The sequence below is a fragment of the Symphodus melops genome (genome assembly GCF_947650265.1).
Source record: "Symphodus melops genome assembly, chromosome: 1".
NCBI classification, from domain to species: domain Eukaryota; kingdom Metazoa; phylum Chordata; class Actinopteri; order Labriformes; family Labridae; genus Symphodus; species Symphodus melops.
Genome location: NC_136691.1, coordinates 33078024 through 33101803, shown reverse-complemented (window position 1 = coordinate 33101803; position 23780 = coordinate 33078024). Strand labels below are relative to the sequence as shown.

At 42.6% G+C, this 23780-nt stretch overlaps 1 protein-coding gene across 1 annotated transcript in view; it reads right to left on the bottom strand.

Moving 5' to 3' along the window:
* cacna1ba (calcium channel, voltage-dependent, N type, alpha 1B subunit, a) overlaps nt 1-23780 on the bottom strand; it is a 139856-nt gene that overhangs the window by 29651 nt on the left and 86425 nt on the right. The window contains exons 19-27 of the mRNA XM_079368069.1: nt 20875-20940; nt 18758-18793; nt 16698-17477; nt 13674-13861; nt 12726-12846; nt 10789-10918; nt 10436-10495; nt 9272-9378; nt 80-176 (exon numbers count right to left, since the gene is read on the bottom strand). Of these exons, the coding sequence (XP_079224195.1) occupies nt 80-176; nt 9272-9378; nt 10436-10495; nt 10789-10918; nt 12726-12846; nt 13674-13861; nt 16698-17477; nt 18758-18793; nt 20875-20940 (1585 nt within the window). The remainder of the gene's footprint in view (nt 1-79; nt 177-9271; nt 9379-10435; nt 10496-10788; nt 10919-12725; nt 12847-13673; nt 13862-16697; nt 17478-18757; nt 18794-20874; nt 20941-23780) is intronic.

Below are 23780 nucleotides of genomic sequence, written 5' to 3'. Positions count from 1 at the left end.
ACGTCATTCTACTTTTTTTTTTTAATAGAGAGCTCAAGCTGAAACTAAATGAAACCAAAGAGCAGCACTGGAGCTGAACCTTGAGTTTGGGCAGACGTTTGATGGTCTTGAGAGGCCGGAGCACACGGAGAACCCTCAGAGACTTGATGGTGCTGATGTCTTTGCCTTTGGTCCCCCTGTGGACAGCAGACATAGTTAGAGCATTCAGGTATCTACGAACAACAGGATCACGACTTTTATAAATCTAAGTCTACAAATACACACTTCATGTATTTGATCAAATATTCACATTTTCACTGTAAGACATTTTGAAATGATGTCTGGAGGATTGAGTGGATGTGTTTCAGGTCAGTTGGGTTTTATGCAGCATGGTGATCAAAAACCTCATTGTTTTCTAAGGTTTCATGCAGGATGATAATGGATTCTCCTCATGTAGATGGGTTGACAATGACAAGGGGACTTTTCTTAGTCTGTCATAGGGACAGAAACCTGAGTGTTCGGTGCTAAGCTGCTGTACAGTTCTGACAGATCACAAGTTTACCGGATATCTGACGTGAGCTCAATCTTTGAATCTCAATCTGAGGAAAGGAGGGAATAGACTATAGAAAACCGGTTTCATTTTTTTTGTAATACTTAAAGCGACTTATTGTTTTTATTTATTTTTATCATTATTATAAACACAATTAAAAATAATGACAATATTTGTTTCTTGAGATAACAGTGTTTTGTGAATTGGCCTAAACACAACATTAATTGAGTATTTCTGTTTTGGTTTATCCATTAATTAATCAATTGAATTAACTCAATTAAAAACAACATAATTCCATATTCCCATGGCAACCACATTCCGATGACAGTATTGTAAATATATAAGAGTGAAGCTTGGAGATAGGTGCAATATGAACGTAACTTTAACTTTATGAACAAATCCATCCAATAGCAAAAGATACAGTAAGCTACAATACGATATGCTCGGATAGCAGCTTTTTTTCTTCTGACTACACAAAGCGCTTTCACGCCACAGGTCTTGATCTCAACGGGTTAATGATCAGGTTAAATGAAGGTTATAAATTAGAAAAGAAAAAAGGGTTAGACAGGATTAGCGACACGGGAACGTTCAGACAGGATCAACGATATGGGATTAGCCGAGCCCTCTTTGGAGAACAGCGCTGTATGTGTGCATGTCTGAGTGTGTGTACGTGGAGCTTCACGTCTACACATCTCGCTGTAAAGTGTTGTGGAATCAATATGAATGTCTTAAGGAGTAATGACAGAAGCTTTGTTACAGCACTGTCGTGGAACAGACTCTAAAATGGGCTTTTAAAAATCGTGGTGAGCAGATGCGTCTTCTAAAAACCTTTGAAGGTAACACTTAGCGAGGGTGTCGGACAGGATACGGATGCTAATTGTCCTCGGCATTCGAATCGGACCTCAGCCCTTTGCTTCATTTTAAACCTGACTCTGTCCTCTCTCCCAAAGTGTCCTGTCTCTCTTCAGATGTCGTATCTGAAACAGGCTTGTAAGTGCAGATGTACAGCAGGTGGAGAAGATGTGGGATGAAGAGCTGAATGGCTCAAAAGCAAAAAAAATGACGATAAGACTGAAAATCCTGGTCACAGAGAAAGGATAAGCCACAAATCCTCGAGCATGTCAAGAGTTCTTTGAAATCCCCAAGACATTCGAAAATGTTAATGCCTTCAGCGTCTGATAGGATTTTGCTGAAGAAGCACTTCAAGGAGTGAAGCTGATTAGAAAGGAATGTCTGAGGCTAAAGTGAAACAGATTTTGGAGTCTGTTTAAAGGTGTGAAAGAGATTCGCCCTTAGCTGCCTGTGAATTAGTACAGAGATTAAAAATGTGTTTTCTCGTAAATATCATCAGCAACAAACCCTCTGGTCTGTTTATCTCAGCTTCAAGGCAGAATGTTATTTTAAAGCTCCAACAGTGTCATCAAATTACAAAAACATGAAGTCAGAGTAAAGCTGCACAGCATCTATTAGATGTGTTATGTCTTTCATTTGAGTTGATCAGATTATTCATACCCCAGTGTAGCACTCAACGAGGATTTACTGTGTTAATAACCAGGAAATAGGATTTTGTTCAAGCCTCTGCCTCAATGTAACGTTTTGCTAGTGGGATTTAAGTATTAACAAGTCTGGTGAAACAACAAGTATTTAATTTCCATCCATTCCTTTTATTCCGCCTTTTCTCAGCCGGTCATGGTGCCAGCATGTTCTACAATGAAGTCCAGACCCTTATCTTAATAGCAATTTCTGTCAGCTCCTCCAGGGGGAATCCTGAGGTGTTCCCAAGCCAGAGGTAAGACATCACTGTCTGAGAAAGTCCCGCTTTTGTTCACGAGGACCAGGGAACTGCAAACCCTTAATCTGGATAATGCCAGACATCGAGAGGGGGAGTCTGGGACACTCTGAATCCAACCTATGAGGTCCTCGACGGCAGAGGCACAGTTCACATACTCAAGAAAGGCCTTTGTAAGACTCAGGGGAAACCTTGTCGGTACCCTCAGCCTAAGTCAAAGAAAAAGACTGTCTTCATCTGCACGTTTGCAGGTGTGAAAGAGATTCACCCTTAGCTGTCAAAGGATTTGAACATTATCGGGCTGTCTTGACTGCCAAGTCTGTTCAGTATCTCGTGGAGGGGGCAGAACAGGAGTCCTGCTGTGAAGGCTGTTCCCAGCAGACTCTTCTTCAGTTGACTTACAGTCCAGTCCGGTATAGTCACAGTCATATTTGACTAAATAGCTTGCACATCTGAAGCTCTTCTTAAGAGACACGACTATTACGTCAAAGTTTTATGATGGAGTCTGCAGATTGTTGGCGCCTGGGCTAAAACCTTCAGCACAGTGAAGGCTCAACGGTCATTGTAAGACGCTATTTGTCGAGTTTACAGCCTGCTATGCTGTAGCTTCAACATTGCTGTGTGCAATGACACAGCTCGAAAAATAAATGCCAAAAAGCAGAGGTCCACAGGTCAGTCGTAGCGGGTTGCATCTTTAAAGAGAAGTCGAACGGTGTGTCAATTCATTGGGTCGTCACACTTATCCAATCAATGGGGATCCATACATGAGGCAAAAGGCAGATTTCTTCTAAAGCACACCATGCTTAGCTTAAACTTTAATTACGTCTGTTCTTGTTTCAGGTGATAATATTGGTGATAGCACCACTACTCAAAGTCTCAGAGATGTGTTATAGTAAAGTGAGTTTGGACTTGTTACAAGGGTCTAAAATGTGACAAATCTCTGCCAGATTCTCAGAGGGATGTTGAGGGTCAAATGATAATGAGGACATCTGGCTCAGATGTTCTCCCAACTGTTCATCATTTCCTTGGAACCTCTCTGAGCTATTTTTAACCTCTTTTACTCCGCCAAGTGTTTGACGTGTTCATTCATCTACGAGCCAGCAGCATTACAAAATAATCCAGTAGTTTTTCAGTGTGCCCTAAACTTCACTAACCTGCCAAATTAAATGTTCACAGACAAGGCTGTTAAGCAATACATTTCTAAAGTGACTACACGGTCAAATCTGTCCCATTGACTGTATCTAGTAGACATAGCCACCCTGACATGACCAATTTATTTGCGGACTGATGTTTCTAAGACTTTGGGTTTACATTTTGGTTGGTTTAGAAACAAGAAGTGATCATACTTAAACAGAGGGTGGAACCCATTTCTTTATTGCTTTCTGCTTTCTGGTTGACGAGTTGCTGTTGTTTCTACTTAAAACACACACAGCTTTTTCAGATTCTCAGGTTGACTCTAAATGAGACATTCATTCAGAAAATGAATATCCTGCTGTTTCAAACGCGGTCCAGAACGAAAAAAATCAGAACACTATTTTTTTGGGGGAAAATATAACCAAGATAATAATTCAACTCAAAGGAGGGCACATTTTTTTAGTGGAAAATTAAACTGTTAAATATTTTTTTGCAACCAGTGGAGTCACCCCCTGCTGGTCATTAGTAAGAATGCAGGCCTAAGACACTCTCAAAGTGACTTTGTTAGATATATGCAGTCCTTGCTTTTAAAAGAGCCAAGAAGAAATGCAGACAACTAAACAAACCACTCCAGCTCTGAGCAGCAGTGAGAAACCTGTACAGCACAATCACACATGACTGAACTTCAACACAATGTCAAATGTGTTAAGCTACAGGCAGGTGCTCTAACTCATGATAACACATTTATCTGTTAAAGATATCTAACAAAAATGTAACTGTATTTACCAAAATGACATAAATGCCTTTTTAAATGCCTTCTTAATAACCATTTACAAGTTCCCTGTTACATCCTGCTCAAGCACACGCTGATCTGTAGAGTTTATAACTGCACGAAGGCAGACCAACACATGAGGAAGAATACCTGTAATTAAAAAGACAATAACATATAAATAACATGTCTCATTTCGAAGTGCAATCAGTATTTTTTGTTGTTGTTTTTTTTACATTTAAGAGCAAAGTTTGATTGTTAACGGCTTTGAATTGAATCAGAAACATGTTTTGGGGTCTTTTGAAGAACTTTCATCACTTGCTTATTGGCGTTTTGATCGAGACGAGAAAAAAAAAAGTAAAATGAAAAATCCTTTCACCCCAAAGTGTATCAAAGCATGTTAGAATGAAACTACTAACAGCACGAGAGGTTTTGTGAGGCAGAGGGGGGTTTCGAATGAAAGCTGTCAGTCAGAGATAACTGTTGTGTTCAAAAGTCACTATGGATTCAAATGTTGTACATGGAGCTGATCTAAGAAGAGGACGGATGTAGTTAGAGACGGTTGGATTTGGGGGTGGAGTGGGGTAGGGTAAGATATGGGTACGGGTGGGGTGGGGGGGGGATGGGAGTCAGGGCGGCATAGAGAGGTTCCCCACCTGTTCACACCTTGTTGCGATCTACTTGGGGGAAAACAGTGGTAAAACAAGGTACAGCACATTTATGGATGCTTCACATACACACAAAATAAAGCATATGTTTGCATCAAAGACATCACCATAGTTCCTATAAACGAGCAGATTATCTATAGTTTGCTAGCAGACAACTATGGGAATAAATCCCATGAAAGAAAAGGTTCAGGTAGAGTATATTACGGTGTGATTGGATGCTGAATATGCCTGTCGAGAAGACAGGCACTTTCCCATCTTTTGATCTGCATTTGTTCGCTGCTGAATCTCATCCAAAACATCATATCATCAAGCCATTAAAAAACAGGGCTCTTAGTAGATTTCTTAATAGTAACACTTAATGTGTATATATAATGAATTATTCATCATCATCCCAGCCCTGAACACCAGGTTGTCACTAACATCTGAGGCAGACAATATAAGACAGTTTGCAGTTTGTAGCATCATGTGGAAATGCACGGCAGACTGGGCTTGACACTTGAAAGGCTCAAGTCGATGAGATGACGGACTGACAGATTGGGCTGTGATGGGGATGCCATGGTTTGTTGTCCTCGCCACAGGCAGTCAGTCTTGTGGATTGCAGGCAGAATGAGCTCTGGAGACATGCACGGTGCGTGAACAACAGCTGCCTATCAAACAGGACTGTTCAGACGTAACTGTCAAGTGTCACAAAGGGGAATATTTGGGCATTATAAGTGTGATATATAAATATATATACTGTATGTGTTGTTGTGTCTGCTCACTTGTTCATGTCTGATTAAAGAGAGCGAGGGCCGGAAACATTACATGTGCTGATAGTTCCCTTTAAAATGTAATTGGAGCAGCTTCTGGGGGCCGGACTGAGTCCATGTGCTGTTGGAGATTTCTGTAAAAACATAACTTGTGCACCACATATACTGAGTGAAATGTGAAATTGTAAATTTAAACCAGAATGGCAAGCTGTCAATCCACATGCTTTGCTTGATTCTCCTTTATTTCAAGAATTGTTGATATTATTCTCTCACGGGCGCTCCTATGACTCAGCTGTTAGTGACAAGTCAGAATTATTCCACAGTGTCCATTTCATCAATTCAATATTGAACATTGAGTCCTCATGTAACTCAGGCTGTCACAAACTGAAAAGTCCTGTGAGCTATGAAACTAAACCATATCTATCCACCCCATCTGTGCTGCTGAGAGTGATAACTACAGCTGAAGTGGTGTAGTGTCAAACAAAGTGCAAGTGAATGGAGATGAGGTAACATCACGGTCATAGTGCAGTCATTACAAACCTATAGCTAACAGTATGTGTGTCACACAGTCTATTTTATGTGCATGCTAAGATCACAGAGAAGATCAATATTCCCAGAGACGCACTCATGCCCTCCAGCAGCAGCAGCAGCTTGTTACATTAGCGGGCCTCTGGTGAATTGATAATAAAGAATGTGAAATTGATGGTATCATCGCAGTCCAAGCAGAGATGTGGCAGGGCAGAGTAGAGATGAAAACACTTCACCCTCAGAGGCTCAGAGGAAGATAAGGATGATGAACGCGCAGGTGACATGCCCCTCGAGAGAAGAGGAAAGCATGAAGGAAAGGCCTGTATCCTGAACCAGCAGGCTGGAGTACAGGGAGGTCATCGGCGGACCACGAAATGTGAGTGTGTCTCAGGCAACAAGGTACACACAACCGCAAAGAACAACCCATTCACACAAGCAATTTCACTTCATATACTGCAAGTCTTACAGTGGTCTAAAGCAGAAATGCATCCTGGCAGGTTCAGGTCATTTTAACCTGTTCCCTACTGGACATATTTTATTGTTGTAATGATTAATAGTTATAAAAAGTTCTGTGATTACTCGATGATGTCAGCAACCAGTAAAGAGGGCTGTAAGTTCTTGTTTGTCCTCACTTAGTGTTTCACATTACAGAAAGGATCCCGACAGAGAAGTATCTTTTTATTTAATATTAACATCATTGTGTAACCTCAGTCTACAAACCTACCAGACTCCATATATAATATGGTAACTTTACCAGAGTTTAATTCAGCTCCCTGTGGCCCCGGTCAGTCTTTGTCTTTACAAAAGTGTACATGACTTTGGTGTTTCGAAGGGGAAATTCAGTCCCAAAGCAGAATTTGTAAAAAACCTAACCAATCAAGGTGAAAGTCGACAAACAACTCCTGTTCGGTGAGGTGTATTACGGTTATCGATGGAGTCTGGTGGTGTGTAAAGACTAATGCTACAGACCTTTCTGGTTTCTAAAAAAAAGAAACTATTTCTGAAGAGATCCTCTTTAAAACAATTTGAGCCTGTCTGCAGTTTTTGTTGGTAGACTGCTGCTTCATTTTCTGCAGGATAATTCATTTGTGTGTCACTGAAACGAAGAGTATCTTTAAAGGCTGAATGTGTGACATGTTACACATAAACACAGCAGAAATCAAGAACAGCCTCTGTAAATGTCTCTCTGAATCATGACTGTCTACAATGAGTGAGAAGCTCAAGTCCTGTTGTCGGGCCGTGTATACGTCACGTTTACATGGACGGGGCGGCCTTGTGTAGAAAGCTGTTTGAGTTAGAGAAAAGAAAAGGAGCATAGTCCACTCGATGTTTAGACCATGGTGATTCTTTATGTGCAGTCTAAAGCGATGAGATATCTTGAGTGTGCTAACATTAGCCCGCTAACACAACAATGCAGGAAACAGGCAATTGCAGCTCAAGCAAATAACCATTTTTTCCGCCTCTTGCTCTTAATGGTGCTTAATGATGGTGCGCTCTAATTCCTAACTCCTTCATGTGACCTCGAGTGGAGAGGGGCTGAAGGTGTGTTGCTGGAGGAGAGCGGAGGCTTGTTTTGGCCTTACACTCTTCCTTTAAATGAATGAGCTTGCGTTCTTCACTAAATGACCTTTTCTCTAAAGTAAACCTGAACACTGCTGGAGAAGTAAGACTGAATATGTGAGGAAATTACTTGGTTTTGTAGTGCAAGCCACGTATGTTTCCTCTCTCACATACATCCACACATACAATGACACAGACAGGCAGGATGAGAGAGGTAGAGGAGGCATTACCCCATGAAGCTCCTTCAAAACGATCCGGGCACAGAGACAGGGAGAGGATCAGGTCAATAAACACACTGAACAACAAAACAGAGTTCAAACACACACACATGTACAAACACACTCCTTATTAGTCCCGGGTTTGTTCAGGACTTCAGCTCAACCTCTCGTCACGTAACGATCCTCATTTGTTTACACAGCAGAACGTTGTTGAAGTTGTAGAGCGCTTACATCCAGAGAGAAGCATTTACACACATCTGAAACAACGTGAAGAGATCCTAGAACAGTCAATATAAAGGGAAACAAGTCACTATGGTGTTAGAATGATAGAAATAACTAATTGAACTACATTATAAAATCAGCACATTAATGAAATTGTACCATAAGTCTGGCTCTATGAACGTAGGCAGAGCCTTTCTGATTAGACTGTGGTCTAACTCGCTCATCCCAGAGGATCCATGATTACATTTACATAATGCATGGTCAGCAAAGCAAGCTGACATTAATGAGTCTTCTAAAGGGGGGGGGGGCTCACTTAGCACTTAGTTCAGCATCTGATGTGATGGATTGGTAAAATAGCAGAGATAGTCACATGTGTTTACAGAACCATTCTGTCTTTATTTATTTATTTTGAATCATAAATTGCTGTTAGTCACTTTGAAGTGCATGATATTAACATAGACCCTGAAAAGAGACCGTATTTCACTCAGAGGTGGTGTGTTGTGTCTTGTCCAGATCTCTTAAGCTCGCTCACACTCACACACACTCACACTCACACTCACACACACTCACACTCACACACACACACGCCTTTTTTTTTTTAAATCATACTTGAAACATAAAGATTTGAGCTCCTTGAAGTAGCTGGACCTTCAGCTTTCCTTCTGACTATAGATCGAACCTCACACTGACCATAAAAATACAACTGAGTGATGCCCGAGTATATCAACATATATAATATACCAACATACAGTTTAGTCTACAGTGTAGACTAAACTGTCACTCTTGTGTAGACTCTACACGGTCAACATAAGAGTGACTGTTTAGTTTATTTGCTGCTCATTTTTACTTGGCAATTAAAGGCGATTCTGATTCTGAAGCAAAACTACACTGACCTAAGTCAAACACTTTTCATGGAGGCCCATTCAAACGCTGGCTTCTTCTGTGTTGCTGCTGTGAACGTTTGGCAGGCACGATGCTGTGAGGATTGCCCCTGACATTTTACGTCAGACCACTTAACACCAGAGGATTCACTAAAATGCGATCATCACGGCGAACTCGTTACAAACTGAAGACATTTTATAAGAGGAAGAGTTCTCACACTTACGAAAATGCAAAAGCCACCAGCGCCCCACTGACCACTATGAAGTCCAAGATGTTCCACAGGTCTCTGAAGTAAGCTCCGGGATGAAGCAGCAGGCCCAGGTCCACCATCTGAAACAAACATGTCACACTTAGGTCTTTACATGTGTCATTCATTTACAGATCTTTTTAATTCATATCAAAGAAGATGTAGGTTCTCTGAGCGAGTATGTTAGATCATTTATCTGATGTGATAACCAATTAGTGATTTTATTTTGAAAGTAAATAATTGTACACTGGGTTTCTGTTTATGGAGACTTTTTAGGTCGTCTATATGTAGTCGTATTTCTGAAATATTTGATTTGGGTATTTTTGGTTTTTGGGTTTGTTTTCCCCCTGTGCTGCTCTTCCATAGTTTTCAGAGGCTGGGCGTGGCTCCCAGGCGCTGGAGCTCCTGGTACACACACACACACACACACACACACACACACACACACACACACACACACCGCTCCTCGTTTCACCCTCCATCAGTGGCTGCTCAGAACCTTGGTTGAATTCTCCCAACGCTGCTGGACTGTTGCTGCTCTTCATGTGGTACTGATGGCTCAACTCCTTGGATTTCTTCATGGCGTGGTTTTTTTTGTTCCTTTGACTAGTTTGCTTTTGTTTTGTTTTTTTCCCTTCCAGTGCCTTCCACCTTTAAGCTCCTACGCTTCCCACCTGAGCAGCACGCCACTCTGCTCAGCCTCCCTCTCCAGTACTGCAGTAGAATCAAGTCTTCAGTGAAGCTCATCACTACTTTCTTTGTAATATTGTTCTCCCTTTTCCCTTTTCCCTGCCTGCTGGGCCTCTTATTGGTTTCTGTTCTATACAGAAGTCTCAACACAAATAGGTCTTATCATTACTTTAAATCAGTGAACATAATTACAAAGGGTTCTTTAAAGGGGAGGGTCAGTAATGCAGCTCTGATCACACTGATGGTCACAGTGGGATGAAGATCAGGCACTGACTGTCTCCATGTCCCCTCCACATCCATCACTCAGGGCACAGAGTCTCAGTGTTTACAAACGTATCACTCAACAAATGAACTTTCAAGTCTTGAGGTTTTGAACGTTAAAAAATAATTTCGAATAAATGAACACATCTGTGAAGATAACGAATCTTTTGAGTTCATCTTCACGCTTACCTTGATCACCATTTCAAAAGTGAAAACACCAGTGAAGGCATAATCCAGATACTTGAGCACCTGCACAAACAGAATCAGAAAAAAATCAGGAATGTATCACCTGTATCAAATCATTGATCGTTTGTGTCTCCTACGTGATAATAAGTGTATTCATACTGTATCAGAAACTGAAGCAGTGTACTGCAGTAATTTACGCTTTAAAGTGTGTAAAGCTAGGGCCCCGAAAAAAACCCAATTCATTCACCCTGATCTGTATGTTACATCACCTCCACAGTAAGTGAAAAGCAGTTAAAAGCAGCGTTACACAAGGTGTATGATTTGTGTTAGTATGCAGTGTGCAGTGTGGGTCTCACATTGTTGCGAGGGGCGTTGGTCCACACGGGGTCTTCTGCTGCCAGAGCGATGCTGCTCATTGCAATGACAACCAGGATGGACATCTCAAAATAACGCAGCGTCACTATGTAGTGACATAACCGCCTCACCCTGAGGAGACAAACAGAATGACTTTCAGCACCAGCTGCGATCTCTTCGTTATTTTTACATCCCGAAACAGCGAAAGGAAAGGTCACAACTAAAACAGGCTCTCTGTCACTTCATCTCCGTGTGAGACACACTCGGACCTAAAGCAGTTAGAGCACATCAGTTAATTGTTTTTTATCAGGAGTATATCATAGAGCTTTACGAGTAAACTCCAAGCACAGCATTATTGTCTACACCCACAGGACATACTGTAGAGAGGCATGAGGTCATATCCCGTCTGTGTTTGTGTATTGATTTATTCTCCGTGTTTCAGTCACTGTGGATGAGGAGCTGAACTCTTAAGTGGTGCTGGTCACACATGGTTTACAGAGCAAAACGCATGCAGAAGTGATTACATCTAAAGACTGCTGCATGAAACACAGCTTACTATGCAGACATGAATACATACTGTGGACACAAGTGATCAAATCAACTGCAACATCAACCAACAAAGTCATGTCCTACAAGGTTGACTGTCTTACCAGTAGGTGGCACTATAAGCAACGTTCAGGACTGTGATGGAGATACATACGTGAGGCCCGAAATATGCTCAACGTTAGATACGCAGCCGACAACGCAGGATACGCACTTGCGTACCTGGCGTTGGTGGTCGCACCAAAATGCGCGAGGTACAACTACGCGTCCGCAAGTTGCAGTATCGTCAGTCCCGCTAGAGGCGCTCGTGGGCTTAATATATACAGTCGCTGGTTCCTATGGTTTCCCCGGATGTTTGGCGGTTGACGTGCATATAGGAGGCGGTTTTTTAAAAATGACGGAACAGGACACGATGTTTGAGGAGCGTTTGATGGATATGGTTCGTGATTATAATCTTTATGATATCCGTTTCCGGACCACACAAACGGTAAACAAACCGAGCTACTTGGCTGCCTGCCCCCTACAGGAGGCCTCCGGTAAGAAACGTATGTTACATTTGGACTTTGCGGGTATAAGCAAAGACAACACGAGTGACAATCAGAACGTGTACGTGTCCGTTTGGTACTAACGTTGAGCATATTTTGGGCCTAAAGGTGGACTTCCATCAAACACGTGAACTGTGGCTCTATTTGGAAGCTTTAGCTTTGACGAACAGCAGCTTCCTGTATCATCACAAGACATCCAAACTGGTGAGTTGCCATGGCAACGCCGTTTGCACATGGTGTTTGGAACTTTATTACCGTTGAGACTAATCTATACATCTACCTATTCACTCTCTCTCTTTTCTTGCTTTTAACCCCATTTTTGCTGGATCAGATATCAACCCTACGAGGAGTTAATCCTACAAAGACCCCAGACATTTACCAAACAAACTCAACAAATTTTCATCAAAAAATCAAAAAAATTTCATGTGGCACCAAATTTCCTCTATCTATGTGAAACTTATTCCAGGGCTGCTTTATTGAAAATTATTAGGCCGTGTTATCGAGTTATATGACCTCCCTATATCTGAGACCCATCAAATATGATGGGTCACTCATGACTTCATCATTGTTTTATTTGACTGAAAAAAGGCACTTTAATCTTTCAATGGGCCTGACACGTCACGTCGAGTTTGATGAGTTTTAGGCCATGTTTATACATTTAAAAACCTTAATTAGCAGTGAGTGCTCCCGCTTATACATGATGTAAAACCATGGAGGACCTGACGACACTGTGGTGCAGGGCTGACTGACACCTTTACAGCAATAAAGGAAGAGAGAATATATTCCCCCCCATGGTCTGTTTTTGATGGATGCCATTCAGGAGGTGTTTAAAGGAGGTGAGGGTGACTCACGGGTTGGTCTGTCCAAAGATAAACATGGAGCTGTAAGGCAGGATGGGTTTTGGTCCACTTGGACCTAGATCCTCCAGGTTCCTCTCAGCCATCGGCATCGTCTCACAGTCCATACTGTTCACTGGAGAGACAGAGACAGTGATGACAAGTGTTTATTCTCTCAGTCTTTAACAAATACAGGAACTTCCATTTGACCTATCAAGAGTAGACAGAGGAGAAGGAACTCTTTTTTTCTGTGAATTATAAAGTACCTTCTTTACTAAGTTAATGAGTTAGAGACAGTAATAAAGGAAATTTAGGGACAAATTCTCAAATTCTCTTTTGCGGCTCATTAAATGACAGAAAAGAAGTTGCAAGTGTTCTCAAACTTCAGTGCAGAGAAAACTGTGCTGTTTACAGATCAGTGGCACTGCATACATTTGGACCGTTTTCTGTGCAAATGAGCATCTTCCTCATAAATATCAAAGAGAGGACGCTTGTCCTCCTTCTTTGTCTGGACACAGAGCACGGAGGATGCCCTGATGCCTCGGAGACAAAATACAGGGAATATCATGTATATGTTGAATAGAGTGGCGTCTACGGCGCCTGTCTGTGAATTTGTAGGATTTTCAGCAGGAGGCGCTCTGAGCAGCCAGCGTCCTGTCCTCAATGAAAACATGCTGGCATTCAGCATAAAACAAAAGATGCATTCAGGGCCTTAAATCAGGTCATTTAACAACTGGACCTTACAATAAATGTCAACGCATTTTTAATTATATGTGGACAGAAATGAGCTCTATCCAGCTGCAGGGATCTGAAGAGCTTTCAGGAAGTGTTTGTACTTCAATGTCATTGGAGCAATTTGCTTTTTCTACTTAGTTTTCATTTTTCTCGTCACTGCAGTGGCTGCCATGATGTAGTGAGAGCAACAGGACGTGGGAGTTTTGGGAGGCCTGGGCTGGTACTGACTTTGTATGAGGGTTGTCTCTCCAGGTGGGGAGGTGATGGTGACAGGCGGGATGTGGACGGAGGATTGTCCCGTCCGGCTGACATTCTTCTGGTTGTCCGAGTCCTCTGGTTGGTCAGCAGGCCGGCTGGTCCCATCGGAGCCCTGCTGGGGGGAGATGGTGAGGGACTCCCCCTCTGAGTCACCAAACCTGTCGGCAGAGCAGAGACAGGAGCTCAGACAGAAACGTTCACACAGTATGAGACGATCTCAGCGAGGACTGTGCTTCATGACACAGTCAGTGGTTTCATTCACACAACTACAGACAGCTTTTAAAGCTGCAGGGTCACTTTGCAAAATCGTAATTTATTCATAATGAGCTTAGTGATATGCAAGTTTCAGACATTTACATTTTATATGAATCACTGACTTCCAGCATTAGGAAAGTCCAAATACACTGCTGCTGTTTAAATGTTGTAAACAACATGGAAACTGGACAGGAGAGCTGAAGAGAGACAGGACATGTGAGGAGGGGTTAGTGGGGGACAGATAAGAACCCACAGAACTGTTCAGGATTGATCCAGTGGACCGCCTGAAGTTAAAGTCTTTGGGTGCAAATGTCTTCACCAAATGTTTTTTTTTTATTTTTATCCAGTTCTGTTTTGAAGAAGAGGAGAGTTGCTTGTGTTTCGTTCTTTTTTGTGTTCACTACCCAAGGCCTGCACAAATGCATCATAATGACAAACAGTAAGCCAGGAAACTTCACATTTAGTGTTCTCATCAGGCTGGGGGAGCCCCCACAAAGCCGAGTACTAAATGATTTGTTCGTCAGAGCCTCAGTGGACTTCCAGTCTCATACGTTAGTGAATTTCCTTCCAGCTCTGCGGGGTGTTTAAAGGGGACGTATTATGAACAAAATCCACTACTACAGTGTTTTTGAACATTTATGTTGGTAACCTGAGTGTCTATCGACCCACAAAATGTGAAAGAAATCCATCCAGTCCTTTATTTGTGGTCTGCATAACTCTTACCACACGGAGAAAAATGCTCCGTTTCAAATGTTCTCAGTTTGTGACATCACAAGTTGCATTCTGCTCGGAAAATATCCTCCCCTCCCCCGTTATCTCCCCCCATGGACCCCACCTCCAGACGAGAGCAAAACTTTTGTGCAGGTCCGCCATTTTTATTGTCTCTACAGAGGAGTGACGTGGGGGGGGGGAATATAGAATAATAATAGAATTTCACTGGCTACAAGAGAGGTCAGTCAATGGCACAGTTGCATGCAATTGGTCATCCAAACAGGGTTGTAGTAAGTAAGTAAGTAAGTAAAATATATTTATATAGCACTTTTCGCAGGCAGGGGCCACAAAGTGCTTCACAAACAGGGTTTAAAAACATCACAAGCAATATACAGACAGTACAAAAATCATAGCAGCCCTAAAAGAGACTAATTAAAAGCCTGGACAAATAAAAACGTCTTCAGTTGACTCTTGAAAGTGTCAACTGAATCAATTGAGCGCAAGGATGATGGAAGTTCATTCCAGAGGCTCGGAGCAACGACCTGGAACGACCGGTCACCTCTAGTGTGATAATGAGCTCGAGGGACCTTCATCAGGTTCTGATCCATAGACCTCAGCGCTCGCATAGGGGCGTAAGGCTGGATCAGCTCACTAAGGTAAGAGGGAGCCTGACCATGTAGGGCTCTGAAGGCCAGAACCTGGATTTTAAACCTGAACCTAAAGGACACTGGCAGCCAGTGAAGGTCTTTCAGAACAGGGGATATGTGGGTCCTCCTATTTGTGCGGGTCAGAATTCTTGCTGCAGAATTTTGAACTAATTGCAGTCTAGAGAGCTCTTTCTTGTTAAGACAAGAAAATAAACTATTGCAATAGTCTAAACGTGAAGACACAAAGGCATGGATAATGAGCTCCAAATCATTCTGCGAAACCATGTTTCTAAGTTTGGAGATCTTCCTCAGTTGAAAAAAGCAGTTCCTTGACGGCTGTTTACAGTGCTGGACTAAAGACATGTCTTTGTCGAAAATAACTCCCAGGTTTCTAAGACTAGGCTTCACGGACTGGTCTAGGTCCCCCAAGAACTGCTTAATCCCTGGAATTGAGTCATCAGGGGCGAGAATCAATGTTTCTGTTTTCTCTGCATTGAGCTGCAGAGAATTTTCGCTGAGCCATTGTTTGATTTCCATCAGACAATGACGTAGGGAGCTCAGCTTCTGGATCTCGGACGGCTTAAAAGAGCAGTACAGCTGGATATCGTCAGCAAATAGGTGGAAAGAAACATCATCGAACCTTCGTATGATCTTTCCTAGAGGGATCAAATACAGCAAAAACAAGACAGGACCCAAGACAGAACCTTGAGGCACTCCACACAGCAGGTCCGCAGACTCCGACCTTATTTGGTTGGCTGCTACACTGAAGCTTCGTCCAGCTAGATAAGAAGAGAACCATTTTAGAACTGAACCCGACAGTCCAACTTGATCCCTCAGTCTGCTCAGCAGAATCTGATGGTCTACAGTGTTGAAGGCTGCGGACAGGTCCAAGAGAACCAGGACCGTGGACTTTCCAGAGTCAGCAGCCATCATAATGTCGCTGGACACTTTCAGTAAGGCCGTTTCCGTGGAGTGTTGCTTACGGAAACCGGACTGAAGCGGTTCATGGATGCTGCTTTGATCCAGGAAAAGGGTCAACTGATTACAGACCACCTTCTCAAGGATCTTTGACATGAAAGGGAGCTTAGAAATAGGCCTAAAGCTATTAAGATCTGTTTGGTCACCATCGGGTTGGACGCCTCCTTTCAACAAAGACGCTCATTGGCTGTTATAGGCTGCTATCAAATGTCAAAAAAGGTCAACACAGTGGCTGACTTGTTGAACAGTTCTGTGGATCGGGATGATGTCACGTGTTTGGATTCAGTCTTTTACTGGGGACTGGATGATGTCATTAAAGGGACTTAAGAAACTGGCTATGAAACCAAACCACTTGACCTCGCCTCATAGCTGCTGTTTGGAATAAGAAGAGCAGCTCTCTCACCTGTGACTGTGGGTCTTCTCTCTCTCGTTGGACTCCTCTCCTTCAGCTGTGGACTGACCTCTGGACCCATGCGTCCGATGTCTCCTCCTCTCTCCGTTCTCTGCTCGGGAATTCTTATCCCCATCCTTGTTACACGAGCGTCCGTCTTTGTGTCTCGACCTGCGCTCCCCCCTCCCTCCACCGTTCACAGTCCCGTTGCCACCTTTGGACTGACGGTGTGAGTGATGATGACGGTGCTCCCTCTCTCCTCCTCCTCCTCCTCCTCCTCCGCTGTCGTCCATTGAGCTCTGATGGTGATGCTTTCTGCCTCCCTCTCGGCTGTGGGACCTCTCGCTCTTCCCCTCTTTACCTCTGCTACACTCGTGGTCTTTGGAGCGGCTGTGATGAACGTGGTGCCCCCCGTCCTTACTCGTGTCACCGTTTTCGTTAGCTTCCTCTCTCCTTCTGGCCCGGTCTCTGTGGCGGTGGTGGCGGCGAGGCTGGTGGTGCACAGCGGGTGGAGGGTCAGCGGCGGTGTCGCCGTCTTCGGGCATGCACTGCTTGTGATGGTGGTGCTGGTGGCCCCCGACCAAAGGCAGGTCAAAAGGTTCAACGACCAGCGGGCGGTCGAGGTGGGTCTTCATGTCCGGCCGGATGTTGAGGCCGGGGGACAGGCGGAGACGCTCCTCAGGCTCCAGCTCGATGTAGAGGGCCTCACAGCTTGCCTGGTTCTGCCTCCTCAGCTGGTTGGCCCTCTGCTCCCACACCGACATCGTCTTCATCGACTTCTGCTGCTCCTTACTGAGGGAGGAGGGACGCAGAAAAAAATCAAAACCACTGAGATGGATCTAACTGTATAAAATACTGTGCAAATCTTTGTATAAATGATTCTCATCAATCCTGCTACTTTCACACGGGACAGAAGCCTTCCTGACGGATGCATGGTTCCCTCTGAGGGGTGACACATTCAGGATGTATGTACTTCTCACTTCATGACTTCATGGCACATAAAACTAGCTACACATCTCACTCTACATCTCATAATGGCACTTGGCCCCTCCATGCTGAGTGATTTAAAGTATGACCGAGCTGCAGTGAAGCAGCTTGGTCATACCTTGACATACGGCCCATTTATCAAAGTCGGCCGTGGAGAGAGCTCGTCCATGAATATGTCTGAGCAAACGTCATGCAAGGCCAAACATCACCATGCTTACACATGTTATTCATTCTGCCAGTATGTCTGGGACACAGCTTTTTCAAATGGCAGGATGCATGCGTATTTAAAAATGATCTGAAACAGTTCTAACTCTTCTAACCACTGTTGTTTTCAGGGAAATTATTCCCGAGAGCCTGACACGTATTATCAAGCAGATATGTGCCGATTCAAGATATGTAGATGTTGGCATGGTGGTTTTCTGACATGGGTTGATATGTAAACTTCTTTTCTGGACACATAATGCAGAGAATAGTGCTTTGGGTGGTTTAGAGATGGTGGCCTCACATGTAGCAGAACATCAAACTGAGCTGAGAAATTGGTCAACACTGAAGTTTCTTGACAATGTATTGTAATTTTAGCAGATTATGCTATCAGAAAGTAACCTTCTTAGTGCTTTTACAAAGTCACATTGGTGCACAATCTGTGCACAAACAATTTAAATAGGTCTATTTTAGTTGTGGTGAAGATATTCTCTATAGCAGCGGCCCTATCAGTAAGTGGTGAACTTTCTTTTCCCAAAATTGGCAGCAGTCTCACAAACTCCACGGGTCAGACTCTTGTTACAGCGCCAAGTGTTAATGCAGAATTAATAGGGAGAAGGAAGTTGTCACATTGATTTCATGTTCTCATAGCGCCTCTGTCCTGCAGCTTGCACTGATTGTGTTGCACTAAAGTAGCTCGTGCATGTTTGAAACTTAAAGAGCACGCTCACTGCACAAGCTCCGACTAAAAGGTGGATGGAAAACGTGACAGCGAACTGTTGAATGAAGAGAAAAGCTTGTGGCATGGATGAAAATGTGTCTGCGGAGGAACATGAGAGTGTATCACAGGTATGACCACCCTGCATTATGGTGGTTGGGTTTACCTCAGGTAGTGATGGACGGGGGTGCAGACATAACTCCTACAAACACATAAAGGGAGCAACGTTGAAACAAACAGAAAGAGAGAAAGAACTTCAAAAGGGACAGAAGCAGGTTACAGACAGAAGCACGGATGAGGCAAAAAAAAGCTTCAGCAAACCAACACTTGAGGGGGAGGAGCCAAAGTATACAAAAAAACTAAATCAAAGAGTGTTTGCTGAGATAAAGAAGGGAATTGATGGGTTCAAACGCTGAAACCTGATAACACAACGAGACATCTCAGTCACACTACTCAGAGCAGCATAGTTATACTTACTACATCCTCTCCGCCTGCTGACAGAACGTGCTGGGTGCATGTACCTGCTACTTCAATCTCTCATCTTTATTGATCCTGTTTTTAACCTTGGCCTCAGTGTAGAGTGTAAAAACTGCATCTTTAAACAGACTTTCAATCTCAGTTGACCTTTAATGATGTTTGTATTCCTGGTATTTGAAAGTTATTCATAAATCTTCAAAACAGTCCAAACATTCCTCTGATTGAGATAAACTGAATAAGCTCTTGTCTTGTCTTGCAGCAGTTAGAGTACCCGCCAAACAGAAATGTGCCCTGAAAGAACTTTTCAGCCGGAGAGTTTGGATAAGATCTGATCTGAGACCTAATATAGATGAACCTTCCTGCGTCTGCTGACAGCAAACCTGCATATTACAGAAGAAGCAATAAACAAACTCTGGGTGGCATTTGGTCAACTTAGTGTCACATGGGAGCTACTTTAGTATTTTAATGTTTGGGCCAAACTTAAAGAGAAGCATGCTTTAGTCACTGACAGGTTGTTATTCCGAGAGTCTGACATCAGGACAGAAAGGATCCCGACAGAGAGAGACCTATTTGATTAAGAGGTAGTTTAGTGGAACCAGCCATTGCATGGTGGTTGTCAAAGCCACCAGACTCTTTTCACAAAACAAGTAGAGACTTGACCGCTCACACTTCAGAGGTAACTGAGTTAACTGACTGAGACAATGCTTGTCCAGCGACTCCCCGTACTCTAAGATCACAGTTTTTGTGAGCGGAGTCCTTTGGCTATTTGCGATGGAGGGCATAAAAAAATGTCATTTTCAAAGACTGATTGCTTCATTGTTTACGTTTCTTACTAATAACAAAAGTCAATAAGAATAAGGTTTCTTCTGACGACACGCTTCACACATTTTAAACTGTTAGGCAGTTATGATACAATAAAGTACGGAAGCCCTGAGAGCCGAGTGAGAGAAAAAGATCGAAAACCCATTTCATGATATGATGGACGTTTTTTTTTTTCTCTCTTTAATGTCTTTCTGACTTAATAAAAATGTTTCTCGAGCATTAGCATGGCAACTTTTTTGATTTTTGTCCTTCAACTGGCTCATGTTTATATTATTCTAACTTATACTTATTACTAAGGCAACAAGACACAAATCAAATGTCTCAATAATAAGAATATTTACTGCTGAGAGACACAGTTTCCCCTGTCATAACTTTTTTTTCAACATGTTAAACGTTATTCTTTTACAGTTTAACAGACACATACAGAAGAAAAATCAGCCAAGATTGGAAAATAAAAAAAACCTTTTTCATCAAATAAAAAGATACAATCATTCTTTAGAATAAAAGGGATTTTCTGGCCTAATCACAGGTCAAAAAGTGATTTAAATCAGACAGAAAACGGATCAGCAGACATTTTCTCTTTCTTTTACCCTCAGGGCTCCTGAAGAGTCGAATCACAGCTGCAGATATACATGAAGTTTAAATACAGTATGAAACACGATATCTGAGGAGAAGGTGCAGTTACTTAAATCATTCTCTGACAGACGGATGTGGATCACAGACGGTCAGATAATCACAAATACAAACACTCATGGTACGAATCGATCACAGAGAAAAACTTCTGAAATCAAAACACAGGAACACTGAAACAAACATGCAGCTCATGAGACGGTCGGAGGAACTGTCGTGATCATTTCGGACAGTCACACAGACGAATGGTTCGGTGATGGGGGGGGGGGGGGGGGGTTGGCATCAGCAGAAGAGGAGCGGTGAGAGAAGAGTGATGGAAGGATTTAAAATTGTAACAGAGAGGTTATAACTCACAGTGAGTTAACGCTGCAGATGGATGAGCTGCTAGAGTGCGCGTTACCTCGACTGCGTGTTAGAAAACTGCACATGCACCAAAACAAAAATGGGGGAGGGGGAACATCATAAAGGATGGAGTCAGAGAAACAGTCGGACACAATTTTTGACATTTCCATTCCTTCTCTGGAGTCCGTTAGCCTCCCGGCACATCTCAATGCAACGGGCAGTCGAAGCTTAGAAACACAAGACGGAGACCAAACCACGAAGTAAATGTCACGACCATCAGGGGACATGTGGATCTCCAAAGAGACAATCTGTTCAGTTTTTAAGTTGAAAGGAGAGAGAGGGAAAAACTCCAGAAAGATTTCACTGCAATCTACGGACGAGCCTGATGTCACTGGAACTAGTTTTATTTTTTATTTATATTTTTTGCTAAGGTTAGAAGAAACCAGTCAAGGGTGGAGCTGAAATAATCCTGTGTTTGTTGGAGCTTCATTGTGTCAGCTGAACTTCAGTTCATGTGGATACACAGTTACACTTTGCTGCTATTTCATCAAGATCATTGAGTCTATCAGGAGAACTTCAGAGCATGTTCTGATAAACATAAAATCTATATTATATTTTCTTTGGGCCTGATTTATTAAGATCTCAATGAAAGAGTACTAAATTGCGTGTTCACTCCAAAAGTTTGCACGTTTGGCTTGTGGGCGTTTTGCGGGTGATTTACTAAGAACATTTGCATGAATGACGTCAGGTGCAAACCTTGTGGAGGCGGTCGTATTTCTGTCTGGCTTTTGCGCGTTCTACTGGTTTACGTCACGGAGAGTTTGGACGGAAAGCTGGACGACTGCAAGCGCAAAATAGGTATTAGTTAGAGGCAAATGAATATGAAGTGTTTTTGAGTTATAGCAGATCAATATGAATATAACAAAAATTGAATTTGAATTTGGTTTCCAAGAAAACCTCGGCATCTCTCCTTCTTTTGAATGAATTGTCCTACATTGTGCAGGAGGTGCGAGCTGTGTCCTCTGTGGCGCTCAGCAAACATGCAAACAACTTGTTGCTTTGTCTTTCTGAGGAAGCTTTGTTGTGTATTCTGTGCCTGTTGTGACATCATTTTGATAAGGTGATGGATAAGACGGTTGAGTCTGCACATCGTTTTTTTTTTTTTGACTGTCCGGGTCGATCTATTCTGTCCAGATTGATGCTTGCCTGCAGTTTATGCAGATCATAGTGACTTGCTCGCAGAGACGGACTGCTCCGCTTGCAGCGGAAACACAACGATTGACAGTTGTACCCCTGCTACGACACGCCATCACATCGCCCCTAAAACAACATCCCTGAGTGGGCGGAGCTGTCTCTCTCCCTCCACTGTTACAGAGGGAGCGGTTCATGTAAAAAAAAAAATAAAATAGACATGTTTGAGCCGCAGTGACAGAAAGTGTGTAAACACAGAGCGAAGATGAATAAACCTCGAGGGACTTTCACTTCACAGCAGGTCATACTTAAAGAGCATTAACTTCTGTCAAGTTGGTACAACCACTCACTTTTTATCACACTGCACATGAATCTGTTGACTAAAACAATACGATGAGTAAAAAAAAAAGTTGCATTTGTTTTGAAGCCAATATTGTTCCAAACTATTGTTACCGCTCAGTTTGACCCGAAGAAAGTGAAACGCTGTTTTTGGCTCGACTCGCCTCACTGAGGTTCAGCTCCACCTATGAGATTGTTTCTGCTTCCAGAGCAGCACCTGGATATTTGGTTTAACAAACTCATGAACACTAAACCTGCAGAGGAAGTGCAAAAGAACACAAATGGGCACATAACAAACAACAGAACAACAAATGTGAAACAAATCAATTAAGAGCAGCGTTGACTCAAAATCACTTCAAAATGGACCCAGAGAAGGTCAAAAAGCAAGTTAACGACAGAGAGGTTATTTAATGCCTCTGCTCGTGTTCAGTGAGTCACATCGCTCTCTTGGTACTGGGTCATTTATTCCCAATCCTGCAGCCTTATTTTGACCCATCTGGGTCCATTTTTCCACATTGACTTTTATTCATAAAAGCATTTGAAACAAGAATAAAACAAAATACACAAAATCAGTAACTGGTTATTTTAAGGTTGAATGAAGGATCATGAACTGTGTGGAGAGAGTTCACATTAAGTGCATAAGTATCCGCATGAATAGTCGCTTATATGCACAACAAATCACTTTTTCTGTGTCGGTATGAAAATGGTTTTGGTTGATGTCTTTTTAATCACATGTAAGGAGGGTGTGTGTCACTTTGAGGTCTAATGTGCCACATATACATACAGAGGTATCTCACTGACATACTGGCTTATTAACAGAGCTTTAAATCGATTAGAAGAAGTGTGTTGATCGCCTCGGACACATCTATGTTCACATGTTCTGTCATGGTTTGGTTTTTTGTTCTGTATTTAATCTTGTTTTAGTTCATTATTTCCCTTGTGCGCTTTAATGTTTCATAGTCTGTTTTACTTTAGTCCTTAGTGTGTTTCCCTGTATCCTTGTGTCCTCCTATGTTTCCTGTTAGTTTATTTCCTGTCTTGTGTTTTAAGTCTAGTCTTTAGTGTTTCCTGTTTTATTTTGTAGATCTGGTTTTGGTGGTGGTGTCAGTGTTTGGTTGTACTTTGTACTTGTCCTCAGTGTTCCTTGTGTTTCCCGCCTTTGTGATTACCCTGATGTTCCTCACCTGTCTCGTTAGTCTCACCTGTGTCCAATTACCCCTGTCTATTTAGTCTGTGTTTTTCCTCAGTCTCTTGTCGGTTCATTGTCAATGTCTCGTGGTCTGTTCCTGGAATGTCTTTCATCTCCCTGCTCCCTGTGTTTTCTCCGTCGTGGTTTTTGGTTTTTGAGACGTTTTGGATTTAGTTTGTTAAGTAAGTTTTTGTTTTGC